This window comes from Eufriesea mexicana, unplaced genomic scaffold (assembly GCF_001483705.2).
Source record: "Eufriesea mexicana isolate 0111107269 unplaced genomic scaffold, ASM148370v2 scaffold265, whole genome shotgun sequence".
NCBI classification, from domain to species: domain Eukaryota; kingdom Metazoa; phylum Arthropoda; class Insecta; order Hymenoptera; family Apidae; genus Eufriesea; species Eufriesea mexicana.
Window position 1 is genome coordinate 184444 of NW_016908444.1, and position 19141 is coordinate 203584.

A 19141-nucleotide genomic window follows, 5' to 3' on the forward strand; every position below is an offset into this window, starting at 1 on the left:
TCTGCCTTGCCAGGCTTTGCAACTCGTTCGTTTTGCTGCTCGATCCGTTTAGAACGATCGCGATTCCTATCGGCCGGTTATCAAGGTCGCGGTTCTTCGTTCGCGTTCCATCCAGTCGACGATTCCTATAATTTAGAGGATCGTCGACATTCCGAATTAGAAAGCGCAATTCGTTTCTCACGCGTCATCGCACAGACCCCGTGGACCAACGATCCCTGGATCAGTGATTCGCGGTACCGTGGATTTCTTGGGAAAGAAGACGCCCAGCCGCTCCTCGACGCGCTTTCGGCCTAACCGCTCGTCGATCGCATTTACCAAGGTCAAGAGGATCTCCTGACCGCGTAGCTCGGTGCCGCTGTATCGTGCACCTCTGCACCTGCGCTACTTGCAGTGAATGTCGGTACATGGTAGAAAGTGCCGATAAATTGCCACCTAGTACCGCGCCGGCAGCCGATTCGATCGCTTCGAACGCGCTCCCTGGCCTCCCTCTCGCTTTTCGACTCGCTCACGTCCGCCCGTGCGCTTCCATTTTCCCCAATTTAAACATCTCCGAACTCGCGTTCATCTCTTCTCGCCACCGTTCCGATCTTTCCTACAGAGATTGCGCGTTTCCCGACCCGAGCTTCCTCTATTGCCAATCGCCTAATCGCCGTTGCTCAACCAGCCTCCGCGCGCACGAAACGCGGCGAATCTCGTCCAACCCGAGCGAGATGAGCGCAAAAAGCAACTTTCCACCGGGCGGATTTCGAACCGATTACGAATCGCCCACGTAACCATCCGGTGCCAATTTTAGAAACACTCGCGCTCGCGGTTCTCCGTTCCCGCTCGTTCGATCTAGATCGGTGGTAATTAATCGAACCGGCCCGCTTACTCCCAAGGTCGGAGTACCACCCGTACATTCGCGCCGATTAGAAAGTGCCGACGAATTCGTAGGAGCGGAGTCATGAGCGGAAGGCTGACGGATCGGTTCGCCCTGGGTACGGTTTTCAGCGACCATCCGCAGGAAACGAGAGGGACTGGATCGTGTGGGATCCAGCCGATAGCGCGTTCACCGGCTTCATCGAGTCTTTCTGGTAATCATCGGCGGCAACAGGAAGCCGCTTTTCCTGCACGGTTTCCCACGTGTCAAGCAATACCTGTCCGCGATATGAAATTCATCTCTTCGAGCGTAACTTTAATTTCCCAATACCCGCGCGTTTGACACGCGGCAATTTTTTAGACTCGCGGACAGACCGGGACCGATGACAGCGGACCCCGTGATGGTCCGTGAACGATTTAAATGCGAAAATAATTTGCTTCTTGGATAATTTCTTGCTTTATGGAAACCTGGTTCCAGGCTCCGAACGCGCGTCTCGGACTTCCTCAATGAAGAACTTAATGGCTCGTGTCGCGGGCGTTCGGTTCCCCGTTCCTTCCGCTCGAGGACGATTTCCAGTCAGCCCGATCGACAACCGCACAGATCCGCCCATCGATTTCTATTTTATTGTCTGTCGTTGGCAGATCGGCGATCGGTACCGCGGATTAGGATCGGGGCGGTGGAGTCGTTGAAATTCACTTTCTAGGTCGTAAAATCGCGAGGCGTTTGCTTGCCATTCTTTCCAGCCGGAACCAAGTTAGCCCGCGTTTCTTCGCTCTTTGCCCCACCCTGCCGATTTCGTTCGTCGTTCGTTGCAAACGAAATAAATAAGGTAATTTTGCATACGGTTGGACGAGGAAGAACGAATGCGATGGGAGACGCTCGCTCTGGTCGTTCGTCGACCCGCGTTACGGATCTCTCGCGTCGTCTCTTGTTACGTTCGACGAATTAATCCTCGAAGTACGAGAAGGAATCGAGATCGTGCTGAGTAAGATCGCGCGAAAGTCTGTCTCCGATTGCACCAAGTTCCTCCCTTGTCGTTCCTTCGCCGATTAATTTACGAACGGATAGTTCCGCGTGCATCGGGTGTCTCGTTAGGATGATACCTAAAATTTCATACCGTTTCGTACCTAAAATATCGCGGTGCTCGTAGCGAATTTTGTCGTCTAGTCCTCTAGTCGCAAGGCATCGCGCTACGAGTGTCTCGGAGAACGTTGTAGGCACGTGGAGCAAGGCGTTTCTTCGTCCTAGATCGGCGTCTAGAAGCGCGCGTGGTAATTTCGAGTTGCGAAACGTGAAAATTGCGCGAAAAGGTGAGATTAACCGAAGGTATCCGGCGTGTAAAAATAGTGGAAATATTCGCGAGTAAAAGTTCGGTTCCTCGGGGAGAAGCCGACGCCGTTTGCAGATATTCGAATTCGACGGAACCTATTCGATTGATGCTTCGATCTCTAATTAATCGTACCCGACAAGGACTCGTCGGACGTACGATCCGGTTCCTCGACTCAAGTGTTATTGCCAGGAGACAACGGAGGAGAATTGACTTCCCGTTGCTCCTCTTGCACGCTCTCGGGTCTGCTGGCAGTGCTGCTCGACCTCGAGCTCAGATTATCCCTGTCGCTGAAGTAGGAAGAGTCGCCTCTCTTCTCCTCCAGCTGAAGCTGTTGCTTGTCGTTCCTGAAGTCGTCCCCGCCGTGGCCCAGCAGCCCCGGGAAATAAGGTATCCCTTGTCTCTGCGAAGTGATCTTGCCCATGAAGCTGCGAATCTCCTCGAAGTAAGACTCGTCCGCTCTCGGCAGCTGTCCGTGGTACCTCGATCTAACCTCGTCCAGTATCGTTGGTCCATCGGCGTCGTGCTTCTTCAAGTGTCTGTCGAGGTTGGTCTGCTGACCGAAACATCGCTCGCACAGGGGACACTTGAACGGTTTCTCCTTATTGTGGATATTCCTCACGTGACGCTGAAGATTGCTGGAGATGCTGAAGCTCCTCTCGCAGTACTTGCACTTGTACGGCTGTTCGCCGGTGTGCGTCCTCAGGTGCCGCGTCAGGTTGGCCGATCTAGGGAACACTTTACCGCAGAACTTGCACGAGTATCTGTCCTTGGGCTTTAGACCGGCTTGAACGCTGATGGAGTAGGGTGGAAGATTGGAGGCCTGTTGCTGCTGCTGTTGCTGTTGACTCGAATGACTCTGTTGCGGTGGCTGATGCTGCTGGCCACCGGAGGGACTCGGGACTCTGGCGGCAGCCTGGGACGAAGAGGACGACGTGGAGGAAGTGGTGGATGAGAATCTGTTGGGCGGCAATGGGACCATGGTGGGCAACGCCCGGACTTGGATCTTGGGCAGATCCGGAACCGAGGAGCCGTGATGGTGTGACCGGTACATGGCTTCGAGGACCAAGGGATGAACGGCATGATGCTGAGGAAACAGTACCGTGTGATAGGGAAGACTCCCGCCGAGGCTGTTCTGATTCAGAACCTCTATCTCGTTCTGATTCTCGTCCGTGAGTCTTTCCTTCTTGTGGTCGACGCGAAGGTCCAGTGGTTCGCAGTCGAGATCCTCCTGGTGGTGAGACTGAGGCGGCCTGGCAGCTGGACTCATATGAGGCTGTTGCCGGTGCTGCTGCTGATTCGTGGGACTCGAGAGGCCGCGGCCGTGGCCGTGGCTCAAATCGTATGGCAGTTCTTCCACGTCCGGCACGCGAACGCTCAGAGGATAGATGCTGGCTTGCTTAGGGCTGATGTGGCCCGGCATTTTTCTTGGACTCGAGTCTTTCTCCCGCATGGCTGGAGGATACTTCGGGTCGTGCAACAACGTTGGGGGCAGGGGGATGTTACCGAGATATCCGCTCATCACACCGCTTCTGTCACCCTCGGCTTTGCTCCTGCTCGTCGCTCGGAATGATCTGAAACGACCGACAAATCGTTAACCTTTACCGAACACGCCCCCAATTATCGTTTGATCGCTTAAATTTTCAATTTTCAAGCGATGCCGTGATTTTGTGAATTAACGCTGGCCAAAGTATCCTATCGATTACGTAACATTCGGATTAAGAGGGAGGATTCACGAATTTTTCCTGTTACGAGGCGTAAACAACTCGTGAAACTGGTCGTGATACATCAAAGCGTCGACCATGGCATGATAAATGTTCTCTGGCCAGAGGCGATGATACCGGCCACTCTAGAAGCCGCAGAAATTAATCTCCCGATCTTTTGAACTACTCGCATTTTTATCTGTTGACGTCACGCTGGACTATATTAAGACACATTAGTATCCGACACATGTCGGATATACAGTCACCGATTTCTACCATGGATCACGGTAACAAGGTCGTAAAAATGTATAAATCTTTTCATATTTAGTCCCCGCGCGACGCAACGCGCCGGCCGTTGGTTCAAGCTCCTTTCTTGGACACGCGCTATCCGTCTTAATCAACGACCGTCGTATCTCGCGCGATTTTGATCCCGATCTCGTAAAACTGTTCCTCGAACTGATCCGTTTCCATAATTTCCACGGACACGACCGAGTGTACAAGTACTCGCGCGAGAACTGGTTCGACAAAGGCGCGTGAAACGTGTCCGGCAGAAAAATCGCGCCGTTTCGCAAATTACGATTTTATTATCGCCATTTAAAGGAATCGCGACGAGATAACCGAGTGTTCGGTGAACAGAGATCGCGAGAAGGCATCGGGACGAAGATAACTCGTCGCGTTAAACGCTTCCTTATCTGGCATTGAAATCCCCGCGTAAATCGTTTCTTGTGCTGGCATTCGAGTCTCCGGCGGCGCGCGCGACCGCGACGCGGCGAGTCCCGCGAAATTCGTCGGTTTCCATTTCGAATCCCGCTCTTCGCGACCGATCGATCGAGGATCGGAAATCTGCCGACGAGGGAAGCTTCCGGTGGCGCGAGAAATCGCGGAATCCTTTCACGGCCGGTGTGGTTGCGCGCGACTCGATCCAGTTACCGAAGAAGCTAATCCTCAGCTGGTTGTCCAGTTGCAACGAAAGAGAAATCCACTCGCGACAGGGTTGTCGACGCGGGGCAGAAGGGAGAGGAGGCGGAGTGGTTGGAACGAAGGAGGAAAGGGAAAAGGAGAGGAGCCGTGGACGGTGCAAGAAGCCCGTTCCAGCGTAAAAGGAGCAGGAGCAAAAAGCTCGCGACCGACAATAGTGAAAAGCGTTAATTACGAGTGTGTAGAACGCGTGGCGGACCGAGAGGTGTCCGGTTGGAATCGAAAGTGCACGGATCGCTTCGGGAACAGCGGTCGAGACGAGGTTCGATGATCCAGAACGGTCGAACGGTTTCGTTCGCGAGTCGTTAACCTATCGTTGCGTGCAAAAAGGCGAGATAAATTCCGCGCGGGGAAAACGGTTCTTTCGAGCTTCTCTAACAACGCTCTACCTTTATTACCGGAATTTAGTCGTTACCGATGGTCAGCTCGAAACCCGCCAATTCCGAATTCCAGCATCGAAGGATGCTCGCTGGACGTGGATCCCGTTGCTCTCCTCCCTTTCTTCGCCGACTAGGTTCTAGAGGACCCTGTCCCTATAGAAGAATATAAACCCGCCAATTTCGAATTCCAGCATCGAAGGATGCTCGCTAAACGGGGATCCCGTTGCTCTCCTCCCTTTCTTCGCCGACTAGGTTCTAGAGGACCCTGTCCCTATAGAAGAATATAAACCCGCCAATTTCGAATTCCAGCATCGAAGGATGCTCGCTGGACGGGGATCCCGATGCTTTCCTTCCTTTCTTCGCCGACTAGGTTCTAGAGGACCCTGTCCCTATAGAATATAAACTCGCCAATTTCGAATTGCAGCATCGAAGGATGCTCGCTGGACGGGGATCCCGTTGCTCTCTTCCCTTTCTTCGCTGACTGATTTCGCTGACGTTCTAGAGGATCCTATCCCTGTAGGATATAAAGCCCCTGCTCGGTCGCGTCATCCGTCTAGATCTCGTTGATTAAGTTCGATTTACATATCGTACTTTCCCTTGCTCCCATCCGAGTCTGTCAGTCGGAGAAACTCTCGCGTGCTAATCAGATTTTTCTGGCCAACCACGACCACGACGTAACGCGTCCGTCGCGAGATAACGCGATCTTAAAGGCGCGCTTTACGAGGATATCTCCGTGCCTCGTGGTTAATTCGAACGTTTGGTAGGTCGTTGCTGGTTTAACGAGCCTGCGCGGCTTAATCGACCGAGAGTGGCTCTCGAGGAGCGTTCTCCCTTCGCAGATTTCCGGTAACTTAATCGCGAGCGAAGCGGTCTTCTCGGAATTTCGTTTCCCTCGAGCGAGCCCGAGGCAGCGCTTTATCTCCCGAAAGGTGGAGTTTCTCCGAGCGACTTCGTGAGTAATGTCCACGGGAAACGGTAGCTGGTTCCGTGGAACGGCGGGCGAAATAAGAAGAAGGAAAGGCGGGGCACACGATCCTTAAACACTGACATCTGTTACGTGAATCAAGCTCGACTGACGTTGCCCGAGATCGGCCGAGATCCACATGCCGCCAGCCACGATCCAGTTTTCGGTTTCTAGAAAGTCGGGATGAGTCCGGGCGTGGTTTGTCTCTCTTTGCCTCCGCGTTTCTTTCTCGTTCACCCTCTGCCTCTCGCACGCTGTCGTCCTTGCCGGTATGATTTCTCTCCCGACATTCACCTACGTGTACCATAAGTGCGACTCCAGGGCCGCATGCTTCGCGTACGCGTTGCGTACGAAATTACGCCTCGTCTTGCAAAGCCTGTCGCGATTTCGTCAAATTTTTCTCCTTCCATCGGCCACCTTCCCGAGCTTTACCTTTTTCTGCATTTCCCTCGAATTTTATCGAATTATCGAAAATTTCGTTTACCAATTTTTCAGTGTCTACGTGTATCGCACTTCGCTTCATTCTTGGCATCGTTATTTCGTTATTTTATTATTTTATTATTTTATTATTTTATTATTTTATTATTTTATTACTTTATTATTTTAATACGCGACGACGCGATGAAGTAGTAAGCGCGGGAATATACATCGAAATATTGCTCTTGGATCGATCGGAGTTCGAAAAAGGAGAAAAGCGAGGATACTCGTTAAGAGCCACGGCCATTAATTGGATCGGTTCCGGCTGGCCGTGCGCGGGTGTATCGGGAAATCTGGACGCGTCAAATGCGTCCCTGCGGCGTGGTAAACACCGTTCGTGTAACGCGTATAACCGTTCGCCACTTGTTACCCGAACGGACCACGTCCCTGGCCGGGTTGTCGGGCACAGGGAAGATTTCAATCGGTCGTTTCTTTTTGCGTGACGCAACTCTGCTTTTTTTTGATCGGCGAGGAGAGGAAGCCCGAGACGGGGGAGCGGGAGGTCGGAGGAAAAAGAAGGTAACGGAGAGGAGTGTCGGCGCGGGATATTCAAATTCGATGCTTTACGAGCCATTTTATTGTTCGCCCTCGGCCAGGCCGCTATTATGTCGCGATTGCACCTCGCGCGATCGTCTTTGCGCAATTAACCGGCACTCGTCTGGCTTTTCCTTCGACGCTTGTCGTCGACCAAACGAAGACTCGATGTCTTACAAAATCCTGCGGCTTTTTGCCTCGCATGGTCTCGCATCGAGAACGGTCCCTCGAGTTCTCTCTCTCTCTCTCTCTCTCTCTCTCTCTCTCGTTTATCGTGCTCGCAGCACGAGAAAGCATCGCGAGAAGCGCGCGACGGATTTCGGGAGATCTTGATCCACGGACCCGTGTTCCCCGTTCCAGCGCGTTCGGGCACGGAGGGACACGGCGAAAAAGAGGACGAAGACAAGAAGAAGGACGGGCGCGTCGATTCTTCCTCGTTGCACGGGTCTCCGTATGAGGCACGATCGTTCCTGCCGATAACGGGGCCAAGAGGTGCCGGCATTTAATTACGACGCGGGCCCCTTTAAGCACCGCCTGCTCGCAGATAAAGTGCGCGACGCGCGGCTAAATTCATACGGGCCGCGACGCGGAAATATCGCGCAACGCGCGACAGGCGGGCCCCGCGCGCAATTTTCGGCCTGCCAGCGTGGCCGCGTCGTGTCATCGGTGTAATTGCTTCGACAGCCGATGTCGCCGCCGTAATATCGTAATTACCCCGTGGTGGTTGCGCGAGGGACCAGCGAGCCGGTGCTCTCGGCCGATCGAAAGCGACGATAAAGCCGGTCGCGAAATCGCGTACCGAAATTTCGCCGGGGCCCTTCCTCTCTCGACTTCCAGCGATTCGCCGGTCAATTACATCCGATCGGGAATGACTGCGTTGCACGCGAGAAATTGAAACATTAATCGCGCCCCGGAGAGAAATGCCCGAACCGCTGGTCCGAGACGTCGAGTGAAACTTTGGACATCTGCGCGGCTCGGTGGACACGGAGGCGCTCTCGACGCGTGTCCTAAGGGCTGAATCGAGGTTGGAGGGTCATGGAAAGGTATCTGGGAGGAGAATCGAAGAAACCGGGGACAAAGAGCGATCGCGAAGCTCGGAGAGGAGGCAGTGAAAGGTGGTAAAACGATACACAACGGCGAACGAGTGGCGTTCGGTTTCTGCGCCGCTTAATCGTTTTCGATGTTACTTTCATTCGGCCTGACAAGCGACACCGTTCATTATTCATCGAGCTTCGCGTTTCTTGGTGCTTGCACCGGCCACTCTGGCGGAATTAATTTGTCGACCGCGTCTGGCCGGGGCTGCGTACGCGCGCGTGCATCGACCGATAATCCCGCGATTATTATTTATGATTTCGCCTCCGCGACGTTAAAGCTTCCAGCCGTTTCCTATGCAAACCCGATTGCGGCGCCCACGCGGTGCTCGTCGGGTAGCAACCTTGCCGCGAGTTCGCGGATACGCTTGCATTTCGGCGGGAGAAACGAAACAAAGGGAAAGGAGGACGACGAAAGGGAAAAAAGGCAAACGACGTTGCATCGCGCTTGTCGATCCTCTCCTTCCAGTTTCTTCTGCGTTCCCTCGAAACCCGTGGCGCAGCCTTGGGTCGCTTCCAAGACCTTAAATCGGCGGATGAAACGCGGCTAGGTTAAACACTCGCGACTAATTCGCTCGTAAATTGGACGAGAAAGTGTTCTCGCCGGTAGAAACTGTCCGTCCCTGGTTAGACGTGTCCGAAGCTCCTTGGCTTCGCCATGCCGGCGCGTGCCTCGCGTTCGCGGATTTCATCGCTTTTATTTTTAGAACGTAGATACAGGATTTATATGAACGGCGAAAGCGTGGTCGATAATTTCAGGCGGATATCTCCGCGCGGAATATGCCGCGAAGCGTTTAAGCTTGCATTCGGATGGACTTTTTGCGGGTGGAAAAAGCGACGAAGGGAGAAGCGATCCGTTCTTTTCGTTCCACTTGGAATGGAAACGCTGCCATAACGCGCCTCGCTAACCTTATCGGTTTCCCGCGCCGATCTCCCCATTCGGATCGCGATGAATGGAATAAACAAGTCCCTCGCCTGGCTTCCGGTACCTCCACAGACGCTCTGACCCTAATAGGTGTTCGCTCGTTAGGATCGAGGAAAGACAATGCCGCCGAAGATCGCGCTGCAATCGGTTCCGAGGAAGCGACGTGTCAGCCATGATTCCTCTGTCCGCCAAACGCCCGATCCGTCGACGTCGTTGAATTTCCAACGCTTTCGAATCTGCTCGAATCGAAAATCCACGAGATATTCGATAGAAAGTACGTAATCGAAGACGCGTCCGTTTCACGGGAGGAAAAATCGAGGCAAGAAATAATTCGCGAATACCTTACCACGAACAACGTCCAAACGAATCCCGCGCGCAATTTCTCCTGCCTCGCATTCGGCTTAATTTGTCCAGCAGTTACGGAGCGAGTTAACAGCGATTCGTTCGAGTGAAACTAAACCGCGGTACAAGATAGCTGCAGGTGCTCTCCTAAATGGGAAACTGCGGCGGTGATGTGTACAAATTCGCGAGCGTTCGCGAGGTGTTCGATAACAAGAACGGGGGATTTACAGATGCTGGTCGATCGACGATTCTTCGACAGAATGGGATCCGTCGGATTCGTTTCGGAGTGGACGTAATGAGATAACGTTGGGTTGTTTTCTCCGCGGTGTTTTCGCGATTTACATAAATGGCGAAAGACTCCGCAGGCGTTTCCTCGCGAAATCCAAGCTATCGACGAGTGGCTGGAATTTCGCCTCGCGCTCTCACCGCACGATCCTGCCGCGAATTCCGCGTTACTCGCCTCGCGGAGTAGGAAAGTCGCTGGAACGATTCCGAAAGGCGACAGAGAGATATAGGGAAATATGAAAGGTAGACAGGAAGATTCCGCGTAGCGCGATGGAAAAACAAACGAAACGATTCCAACGAACGATCCGCGGTCGTACGACAAAGAAGTCGTAGTCACTTTCTCGCGGAGGTTGTCTCCCGTTTCGAAGGTGGAACGCTAATTGCCCGAAGTTAGCCAAATATTTCCAGCCGAGGCCGGAAGAAGATTATGCCATTTATAGACGTTAGATCGAGGACCTGACAATGCGGGGGCTGAGAATCTTTCTCACGGGTCGCGCAACGCAACGCGTTTAGACCGCATCTGGTAACAGTAACGGCCATTTGTCTGCAAATTACGCGATAACAGGAGGGAACCACGCGAAGAAGCACGCGAGGAAGGAACGGGAAAAGAAAGTGACTAGCTGGCCGCGGAAAAGAGCTTCCCTTCGAGGCGTTCGGCTGCTAACGATTATCCCGATTGATCGCGCTGGAATTCGGCGAAGCGGGCACGCGGCTTCGCGCGACGCTGTGGCCGCGTGTGACTTCACCGAGAAGAAATTCCGTTCTGCATAATTCCGGAATTCGAAAGTTCCCCGCGATTCGGGAACCGCGAGGCGTTCTCGCCGCCTAATCCCTCGGCATTAGTCACGAGGCACGAGCGATCCGGCGAATTATCTAACCGCGTCTAAAACGCGATATCCGTGTAATAGAATCGGACTTTCGATTTAACGATCGACGTTAGCGATGTCAACCGTACCGCGCCTCAACCTTACAGGCAATCCGTCCACGGTTTCGCAAGAATCCCCTGGCGGCAGGCGACGCTAAAGCGGCGCGAGAGGTGTCGAAAGAAGCAACTCCCTTCTCGATCCGCTATCGGAAAATTGTTCGAAGCGTTGCGTTTCGAAGGAAGCCAGCTGACGAAGAGAAAGGCGCGGCAGTTGGAGGAAGGGTTCGCCGAAACAAAGACGTCAAACGATTCGCTCCGCCGTTAGACACCGTCGATCTAGCCGGCCACCATCGCGTTCGCTCTCCGGTCCCAGCCACTCGAAAATGCCCTCTGGCGGACGTCCGAGTTTGCGAAACCGAGCCACGAACGACCATTCCCGACTCCAACCGTCTAATCCCATACACCGTTTAAGCGTTTTTGCATCGGTCGTCGGTGTATCGAAACCGCGGCTGCAGCAACGCACTCGCGCTCGAGATATTGTAATTAGTGGGACGGGTCCGCGACGCGGCGTGTCTCTGCAACGGATCGCGTCGTTCTCAAACGCCGCATCCGCCGCTGCTTTTTGCCATTCGATCGAAAGTGCACTGCACGCGTGCACTACTTTTTTTCTTCCCTCCGCTGCGATCCGCTGCGATCCGCTGCGTCGGCTTCGCGATAGCAGAAGAAAGTCGCCGATCCCGTCGCGCTCGCCGGTTTTACTATCGATCGAGCGATGGAGTATCGCGAGATCGCGGATAAGCTCTTAGACATTTTACGTATCGTTATCGATACGGATCCGTGTGACGGGAGGTCGTCGACACCGGGCATGGAAATTCGTGGCTATAAATTCGACCGAGAAAAGGTGCGCGCGGGCGCGCGAGAGAGAGAGAGTGGGGGGGGGGGCAGAAGCGGAATTCCGGATTCGAGATCGGACGAGGGAGCTCGTAGATAAGAGGTCTCGTAGGCTAAAAACGTATCGATTATATAATCGCCGGTGGATCTCGTACGATTCGTGGCTGGTGACCGAGATACGAAAATTACGTATAGGGGAGCACCTTGGCGACGGCTAATAGGCGATTGTGATTTAAAAGGAGTGAAATCTATGGCAGATGAGAAAACGAGCAGCGCGACAGCGTAGAAAATAGACGCGGGGAACGCCCGTGAGCGACGTCACGGCGAGATCGATGACCCGGTGTAATTCAATTCGACGTATTAGAAAGCGTCTTTTAATTAATGCGGACGATATTGGCGCATCGGCGAGTACGGGTTCGGCGGGGCTCCCGTTCCCGTGATTAATTGTAATCGTTTCAACCGGGGGTCCAGTCGCGTTACGAGGCGGTCGGAACCTGGCCCGTAATTAGAACGGCGTGCGATCGGACCGTTGCGTAATCGATGACTCCGGTGTAACCTAAATTCGCGATGTTCCACGTATCCGTGGCACACGGAGCGAGATCAGCTGCGTTTGCCTTTAATCGGACAGGTTCAATCGTTTTGCCACTTCGCGACAGCGTTTCTTTCGAGTGCGCGCGTGTCGCCGGGTATCTCGACATCGTTCGAGCACGGAATCGGAACGAGACTTCCTTCCGTCACACGGAACACTTGCAAACGAATTCCTTCCCCTCGCCCGGCACGAAAGCGACAGAGAGAAATGTGGCGGGAACGGCAGAGCGGTCGTCAGCGATCGCGGAGAAAGGGGAACGTAACCGGGGGGGAGGGGCTGAGACGGTTGACTAACAAACGATGATTTCGTCCCGGGCCGCGTGAATATTTCATGAGAAAACGGTCGAACAGCCGATGCCACGTAAAACGGTGAGATCGAGGGATGGAAGCGTTGGAAGACAGAAGCGAGAAGAGGGGAACGACGTCGAGGAAGAGGCGCGAGAAAGGGGTCGTCGCGACGGGTCTACGAGGACAGGAGGGGCACCGAAGATGACAGAGAATCGGGCCAACGTCTGAGCAGAGATCGGGCCGAAGGAAAATTCATGAAAATCTATTCCTGATTTCGTGCCCGATCGTTGTATATATTTGTGCGCGGCATTGGCCAGGGTCCGCTTGGATATCGAGGATTACTTTCCACGAAATGGCGCGAACGCTGTACCGTTCCGTCGTTCCCCGTAGCCGTGCGCTGCCTCGTGTCGGGACGAGCGATTTCGCGCGATTCACGGAAACCGTTCCCCTCGAGGAAGCAACGGTCGCCTGGGAGGAGCTTCCGACCTGACACGTTTCCGAGGAAAACGAGAAAATCGAAGCGGATTCGCGAGTGTGCCCGCCTTCGGCAGCTACCGGCGTCCACGAGGGGTCCCGAGGTCGCGTATTAGGCGATCGTTTCACGCTTCCGGACGATTGCAGGTTCCGAGAAGCTCTAGGATACCCTAATGGACACGCGACGCGGCGTCTAAATTGCCTGTGAGCCAGCCGATCCGAACCGTGTCCTTCCAAGGCCATCGGTAGTCGATCATTTACGGAACGACCGTAAATCAGGGGATTCTCGCGCGAATCGAGGCATCGCTACCTCGACCTGTTTCGCGGAAACCATCACGAGCGAGTTAATCCTGTTTGCCTTTCGGTTCCCGTATCGTCGAGGACTGTGCACGCGTGTCTGTCTGCTTGAATCGTCACCGTGGAATCGGTGTTTCGATAAACTTGCCGCAGTGGCTAGGAAATCTGTCGGAAAGATCGGTACAGGCGTGTGTAACCTTCGATCGAGTAAATCGATGCACGTGCGAGTAGCTGCATCGCGCTTCGTCAGTAGGCAGCTGCGGATCTAGCACTGCCACGGAGTGGCTTTCAATGGATATTGAACATAGATGGAGCACGCGTGGATCGTTTAGTCGTTATTCAGATAATGACTCGTCGTGTTCGCAGCAGGGATTAGGAACTTCCTCGTTCCCGAGGCAAAACCTCGATCGAAGAGGAAACAATGATCCATCGCGATGCTACGAAAATGCAACAGAGATAGCTCTCGTTCCTGCTCCTTTCGAAGTCTCAATATCGAATCTAGCCGGCACTAACGAAACGGGGCACGAGCAACGAAGCGCTCGTTATTCCCAAGAACACAATGAACTTGATCCGGTGGATAGCCACGGGAAGAAAAAGCACACGGTCGATCCGCGATCCGTCCTAGAGCCGAGGTTCGCTGGTCCATGCCACTAGGAGACCTAGTCCGCGTCTCTCCAGTCATCCTTAGGCACCCAAGATGGTCAGGCGTGCATGATTAATCGAACGGGCCAAGTTAGGCGAGGGCTATCGGCGTAACAGCGGTGGCGAACAACGAGGAAGAAACAAAGAGCGCGATTGGATCGAGAACGTCTGGGATCGCGGCGGCCGCGAAGCCACGACAGCCAGGCCTACCAAAAGCGCGAACGGCGAATTCCCTCGCGCATTAAATTACCTCGTGTCGAAACGGTTATCATATAACATTATCTCGCGGACCGGTCGAACGTTCACCAGGAATGTCCGAGTGCGCCATCGATATACTCGAAGCAGACCAACGGTGGAATCGTAATTCACCGCGGGGGCTCGTTAAGACCGCGCTAAAGTCGTAACCGCGGCGCGTAATGAAATTAATATAAAGACCGGTGTAACGTTCGCTCGATATCGAGGCGAGTCGAGTAAATAATTGGCCAGGTTACGATCCAAGAGGTCGTATCGTGAATTTCAGTTGGACCTTTGGCGAGAGAATAAAGATTAGTTTCGCTGTGCCGTCGGACCAGGTTAGGTAGAATTAAATCCAACTCCGTTTCCGCGTGATTCGAAGAGCATCGAAGTCCCTCGGATGGTGATCCTTACGCGAGGAACGCGACAGCCCGTGGCCTCAGAGCCGGAGCTGCCAAAGCCGCCAGTATGGCCGCCTCTCGCGCGAGACGACCAAGGACGGCTTCGATGCACTCGATTGAATTTAATTTGCTCGTTTCCACGTTCGACGATTTCCCTTTCGGTAGCCTGTTCGACTTCCTCGGGAATCGTAACGGCGAAGGTGAGCCGATCTCGGAAGCGCGCGACGGACTGGCCGAGATTTCGTTGCACCGCAGTTTCACGACGGCTTCGTTTCTCGTCTTGCCTGTAAATCAAGCCGCGGCAAAAAATTGCATGCCCATGCTAATGTCCGGCGATTGCACCGTGCTCGTAAAAATGTCACGTTCGTACCTGCGCTCCTGGCCGAATGATCTTTCGGCGAGTTGCGTCGCACACGTCTCACGTCCGTTCGTTTTAAACCAGTTTATAACGTTTTTCGGTTTCTTTTCTCGCTTATCTCGCGCCTCGATCCGCAAGATTAACGCGGTATATTCCGTGCATGGAGGTGCAAAGGGAAGGAAAAAAGGCCGCGTGGCGTCTCAATCGAGTGATGAGAATGCGACCCGACGACACTGTGCTTCTCCCAAGATTCTCTCTACGAGGAGTATAAAAGCTCGATCGGTCCTCCGACTCGCTGGCGACTTGGTCTCGCGGATTTTTCATCACGGAATCAAGTGGGCGTGCGTGTGGCTCGTCTACGATAGGTGGGATCACGGCAATGAGCTTAACAATGGCATTGCGGTACTGCTCGAATTTAATTTGAAAGCAGCGAGGCCCATTGTACGTGTACACGCAGACGTATAAATAGACGGGGTCGGTGCGCGTGCCCACGCAGCAGCTTTATGCCACCGAACATCCCCGTTTCTCTCTCCCTCTTCCTGTCTCCTTTTATCACTTTCCTCCTCTCTCGCCTCGTACCGAGTCGAATTTACATTTACAACCGCGCGCGCGCGCGCGGCTTCTAGAAAAAGAGCATATAAATTCTCGTTAAATGCGATTCTCCAGGACTCTGCGCTGTCGCGACGGATTCATCCTCGCGTCGCGAATTTCACGGTAAACGCTGCTCGCGTAAACGGGTTAGGTCTCGCGATGTGAATGGTGTTCGTATTTTTCGACAGCTGAAAACGCACATCTCTCGAAACTTTCCAGTTCGTGAATAATTTTCTTTCGCTCATCGAGCGTTCGTTCGCGAGTCCGGAGGGTCGCGGGTTATAAATTTTCCGAAGGAGTCTCGCGACGATCGGCGAGATAACGGATAAGAACGTAACGCGATGACAGGCGAGAGGCCTCGAAAGACGGCGTTCGGGGACGGCATTGTCGTGGAGGAACCGTTTTATTGCCGTTTGCGCCAGTCCAGAGGCGAGGATCTCGGCAGGCGAGGACATTGTTCGAACCTCTGGGAGACTCTCATGATTGTCGTGCTTTCCATTCTCGTAATAGTGGCCGTATTCAAATAACGTCGGTACACGTTTACGCATCGCGATCGTTGGGCAATCGGGAAAAAAAAAAGGAGGAAGCGACCCGCAGACGTTCGCGCAACTCCGCTCCACTTGACACCGACGTGCCACATTCGATCTTTCCGAATCGCTTCCTGCTGCCTCGCGAATACGCGATTACGCGAATACCTCGCGATTAACCGACGTTTTTTCATGCCTGTGATCCATGGTTCTCTCGCGAGGCGAGGCTCGTCCGTTTGGAAACGAGCGGCTGGAATTCGCGTTGCTTCCGAGCAACGCGAAGAATGTCCCTCGACAAGGAGATTAAGCGATCGTCGTTGGAAAGTATCTCTGTAGTCTAGATACGAGGGGAATCCTAGAAGCTAAACCGTCCCGAGCACCGTCACACCTGCGTGGCTCGCGATAAATCGGTTTGTTTCGTGCTGCCCTCGATCCCGACGTTATCGATCCGCGGAGCGTTAATTGTACGGACCGTCTATGCAAATTGCCGCGCAAATCCGCGGGAAAAAATTGAGCGGTAGTCGGCGTTGAATTATTACGCAGATAGAGGAGACGCGGTCGCGAGGAATCGCTAATGGCGTGGCGCGGATCGGATCGGTAGTGGCGGCGGGAACGGCGCAACCGGTCGAAAAGAAAGAAAATAATGGAGCAGAGAGAAAGAGAAAGAGAGAGAGGAGAAGCGAAGGAAGGCCGATGCTATTGGTTTCGCGCGACCGTTAACGGTCTTGTCGGTCTATTTCGATCGGCGTGGCCCCTACAACAAAAATCGAGGCGCCTCGCCGCTGGCTTACCTGTTATCAATTAACTGTTAACGTTGCTGCACCCTCGGAACCGTAAGTGCTGCGTGCACTATCGAACCGGCCTGTTCTCTATGAATAATGTATCTCGGTTCGGGGAATTCGTGGCATTTAATCATTGAATCGTTAAGAGCGGACGGACGACCGACTTGCGGAGATTTATGCGGCACCCACGAATATTCCTGCACCGTCATGAGAATCCTCCGCCGCGCCTGATGACCTCCTTCGATTCGGTGTTACGCGACACGCGTTAAATGTCGCGTTACCCTGATAATGTTATCGATCGTCGAAAGGTCCTCGTTATACGATCGTAAGGTATAAAGTCCGACGAACGCGACGTCGCATAAACTTTATTACGGATTGTTGCGTTATTTAACTGCTCCTCGTACACTAATGCATCCCGGCTCTCGTTCCTATTATTTGCTCGAAGATATTACGGTTAGGATGGACGTTAAACGAAAGAGAAAAGAAGCGGTAACGGGGAAAAGATTGCGCGGATAATAAACAATAAAATAAATTAACAGGTCGTAGCATTAATGATCCGGAAGGATCATTGCGAATGTTTATTACCTCGCAGCAGCTGTTAGCTTCGATACACGTGCGGTTAATAGCGCCGTGCTTATAAAGGGAAGGCAAGAAGTTTGATCGCTAAATGGGCAGGCTTCGAATCGGTAAATAGCGGTCGTAATAAAGCAACAGCCAGACAAGATAATTGTTTCGACAATCGCGTACAACCCGAGCAACTTTTCGATCGGGACGCGTTACAACGTACACGCTACAGGTAACCACGATTACGCAACGGCGTAATAGATCGCGCGAGTGAAAAATTGCCGGTTCATCGACTCGCGGACTATTACGATATTTCCCATATTACGCGAAAGATCCGGCAATTTTTCCAAACCGAACGGTATCGCGTACGCGACCACCTGGTCGGTAATTCCCCTCGCGCGAATACCCGTCGAAATTCCGCGAATTTTCGCGTTAATCCAACGTCCGACCGATCACCTCCAGCGAGCTTATCTCGCTGGCAGCCGCGATCCCTCGGATGGGCGCAGCCCCTCGCCAGTCCGGAGGCGCGTAAATTTATGAACGAGGAAACGCCGTGGATCGCGGCGGGAACATAGCTTTCGCGGTGTGTCTCGTCGCTTGAGCGGCAGAACGAACCGTTCGGTGATATAAGGACGAGCGTGGGCGACGCTTACTTTTCAAGCGGAATCGCAAGCGCGACTTCGAAACTGGTTCCGAGCGAATTAGACGGCCGCGGGAGACTCGCCGAGTGAAACGCGCGTCGTCGTTCGTGCGTTACGGAAAACGATCTATGGACCTATTCGTCATCCGTCTTTTTATTCGCCTCGTCCGTACCTTATGGAGAACGACCGACTTCTCCGAGACGTGAAGCGATACGTTATCGAATTCCCGCCGCGCGATTCGAGGTTCCGTTTCCCTCGCTTCTCGATCCTCTCGATCGTCTCGGATCTCGTTGAAATTCCTCGCCGAACGAGGGAAAATAAATTCGAGCTCGGGTTGAACGGAGAAGACGCGAGGGATAATAGAGGGGACACCGATGGCTTCTCGCGAGACGATCCATGGGAGAGCAGCGGCAGGAGTACGAACCGAGATTTCATCGACGAGAGACGATCCGACGAGGTCGGTAGCCGGATAAGGGAGCGGAGCAGAAACGTCTCGATCGATTTCAGGCTGGCGCGTTTTCCTCGCGATCTTCGCTCGATTCGCGCGACGACCGCTTCGAACGCGATCGGGCGGCTTCATAAATATTCAGAGGCGCCGGCCGAGGTAACGCGCGAACCCTTGCCAAGGTAAGGGGACGTGAACGGGCAAAGGAAAACAAACGGATTTACCTTATGCGTCATTCCATGACCTTGAAGCCGGGGGTAGCAGGCTGCACTTCCGGTGAACGGTTTCTCACTTTCCCACCTGTTCCGTTCTTATTTCCTTTCCAATTTTTCCCCAATCTTTTCCCCCTGTTTTTCCCGTGTTTGTTCAAACTCGCTCTTCCTCCTCGGTTTTTCCCCGCTTTTTTACTTCCCTCGATCACGCGTTCGCGGCAGTTCCACGAGTTCACCACGGGTCCACGGGAGAAAGAGAGACAGACAGAGAGAGAGAGAGAGAGAGAGAGAGAGAGAGAGAGAGAGCGAGAGAGAGGAGGAGAAGAGGAGGTAGACGAAAAGGAAGAGGAAAAGCAGGAGGCACTCCGGTTTCAACAACGGCACACTATCCTCACACTCGAGCACTCTTCTTCTTCCTCGTTCATCGATCCTCCGGATCGCGGTTCTACGGTTTATCCAGATCGAAACGTCCGATC

The 19141-nt window shown here is 53.5% G+C and overlaps 1 protein-coding gene across 1 annotated transcript; it reads right to left on the bottom strand.

Annotated features, from left to right (window-relative positions):
• Nucleotides 1-1515: 1515 nt before the first annotated feature.
• On the bottom strand, nt 1516-18921 carry LOC108555746 (MDS1 and EVI1 complex locus protein EVI1-A). Its single transcript, XM_017911537.1, has 2 exons — nt 18678-18921; nt 1516-3760 (listed from the first exon to the last, which is right to left on the bottom strand). Exon 2 carries the CDS (start codon nt 3706-3708, stop codon nt 2362-2364), a length of 1347 nt encoding a protein of 448 aa, XP_017767026.1. The 5' UTR covers nt 3709-3760; nt 18678-18921; the 3' UTR covers nt 1516-2361.
• Nucleotides 18922-19141: the final 220 nt, after the last annotated feature.

Coding starts and splice junctions, on each gene's coding strand:
- LOC108555746 (XM_017911537.1), bottom strand. CDS start 3,708: ATGAGCGGATATCTCGGTAACATCCCCCTGCCCCCAACGTTGTTGCAC.